Source organism: Chaetura pelagica, unplaced genomic scaffold (genome assembly GCF_000747805.2).
Source record: "Chaetura pelagica isolate M959 unplaced genomic scaffold, ChaPel_1.0 scaffold656, whole genome shotgun sequence".
Lineage (NCBI taxonomy): Eukaryota > Metazoa > Chordata > Aves > Apodiformes > Apodidae > Chaetura > Chaetura pelagica.
In genome coordinates this window covers 182,661-182,964 of record NW_009953577.1, presented here as the reverse complement: position 1 = coordinate 182,964, position 304 = coordinate 182,661, and the positions used below count along the sequence as shown (strand labels likewise).

Below are 304 nucleotides of genomic sequence, written 5' to 3'. Positions count from 1 at the left end.
CTGGTGCCTCTTCTACTCAATCAGCTTGTGTTTGCAGAACCTGTAGCTGTCAAGAGTTTTCTTCCTCATCTGCTGGGTCCAAAGAAAGGTGACCTTTAAATACTTTATTTGCAATTATTACTTACAAGTTTGGAATGAATTCAAAGTAGTCATTCTGTTGAATCAAGGGAATAGTGGTGTTTATTTAACAAGAACTAACATACAGAACTGGAAGGGGCAGTTCTGCGCTTCCCTGTTTGCAGTACTTTACACTATTGTGTTGTTGCTGGGAGGAGAATTAGGAATTGCCTGGGCCTTTTCCCTG

General features: G+C 40.8%; 1 protein-coding gene across 1 annotated transcript in view; it reads left to right on the top strand.

Annotated features, from left to right (window-relative positions):
• The window catches only part of SCYL3 (SCY1-like 3 (S. cerevisiae)), a 13,907-nt gene that overhangs the window by 6,928 nt on the left and 6,675 nt on the right, over window positions 1-304 (top strand). The window contains 1 exon segment of the mRNA XM_009999704.1: window positions 1-88. This exon segment is cut by the window's left edge and continues 42 nt beyond it. Coding sequence (XP_009998006.1) covers window positions 1-88 — 88 coding nt within the window.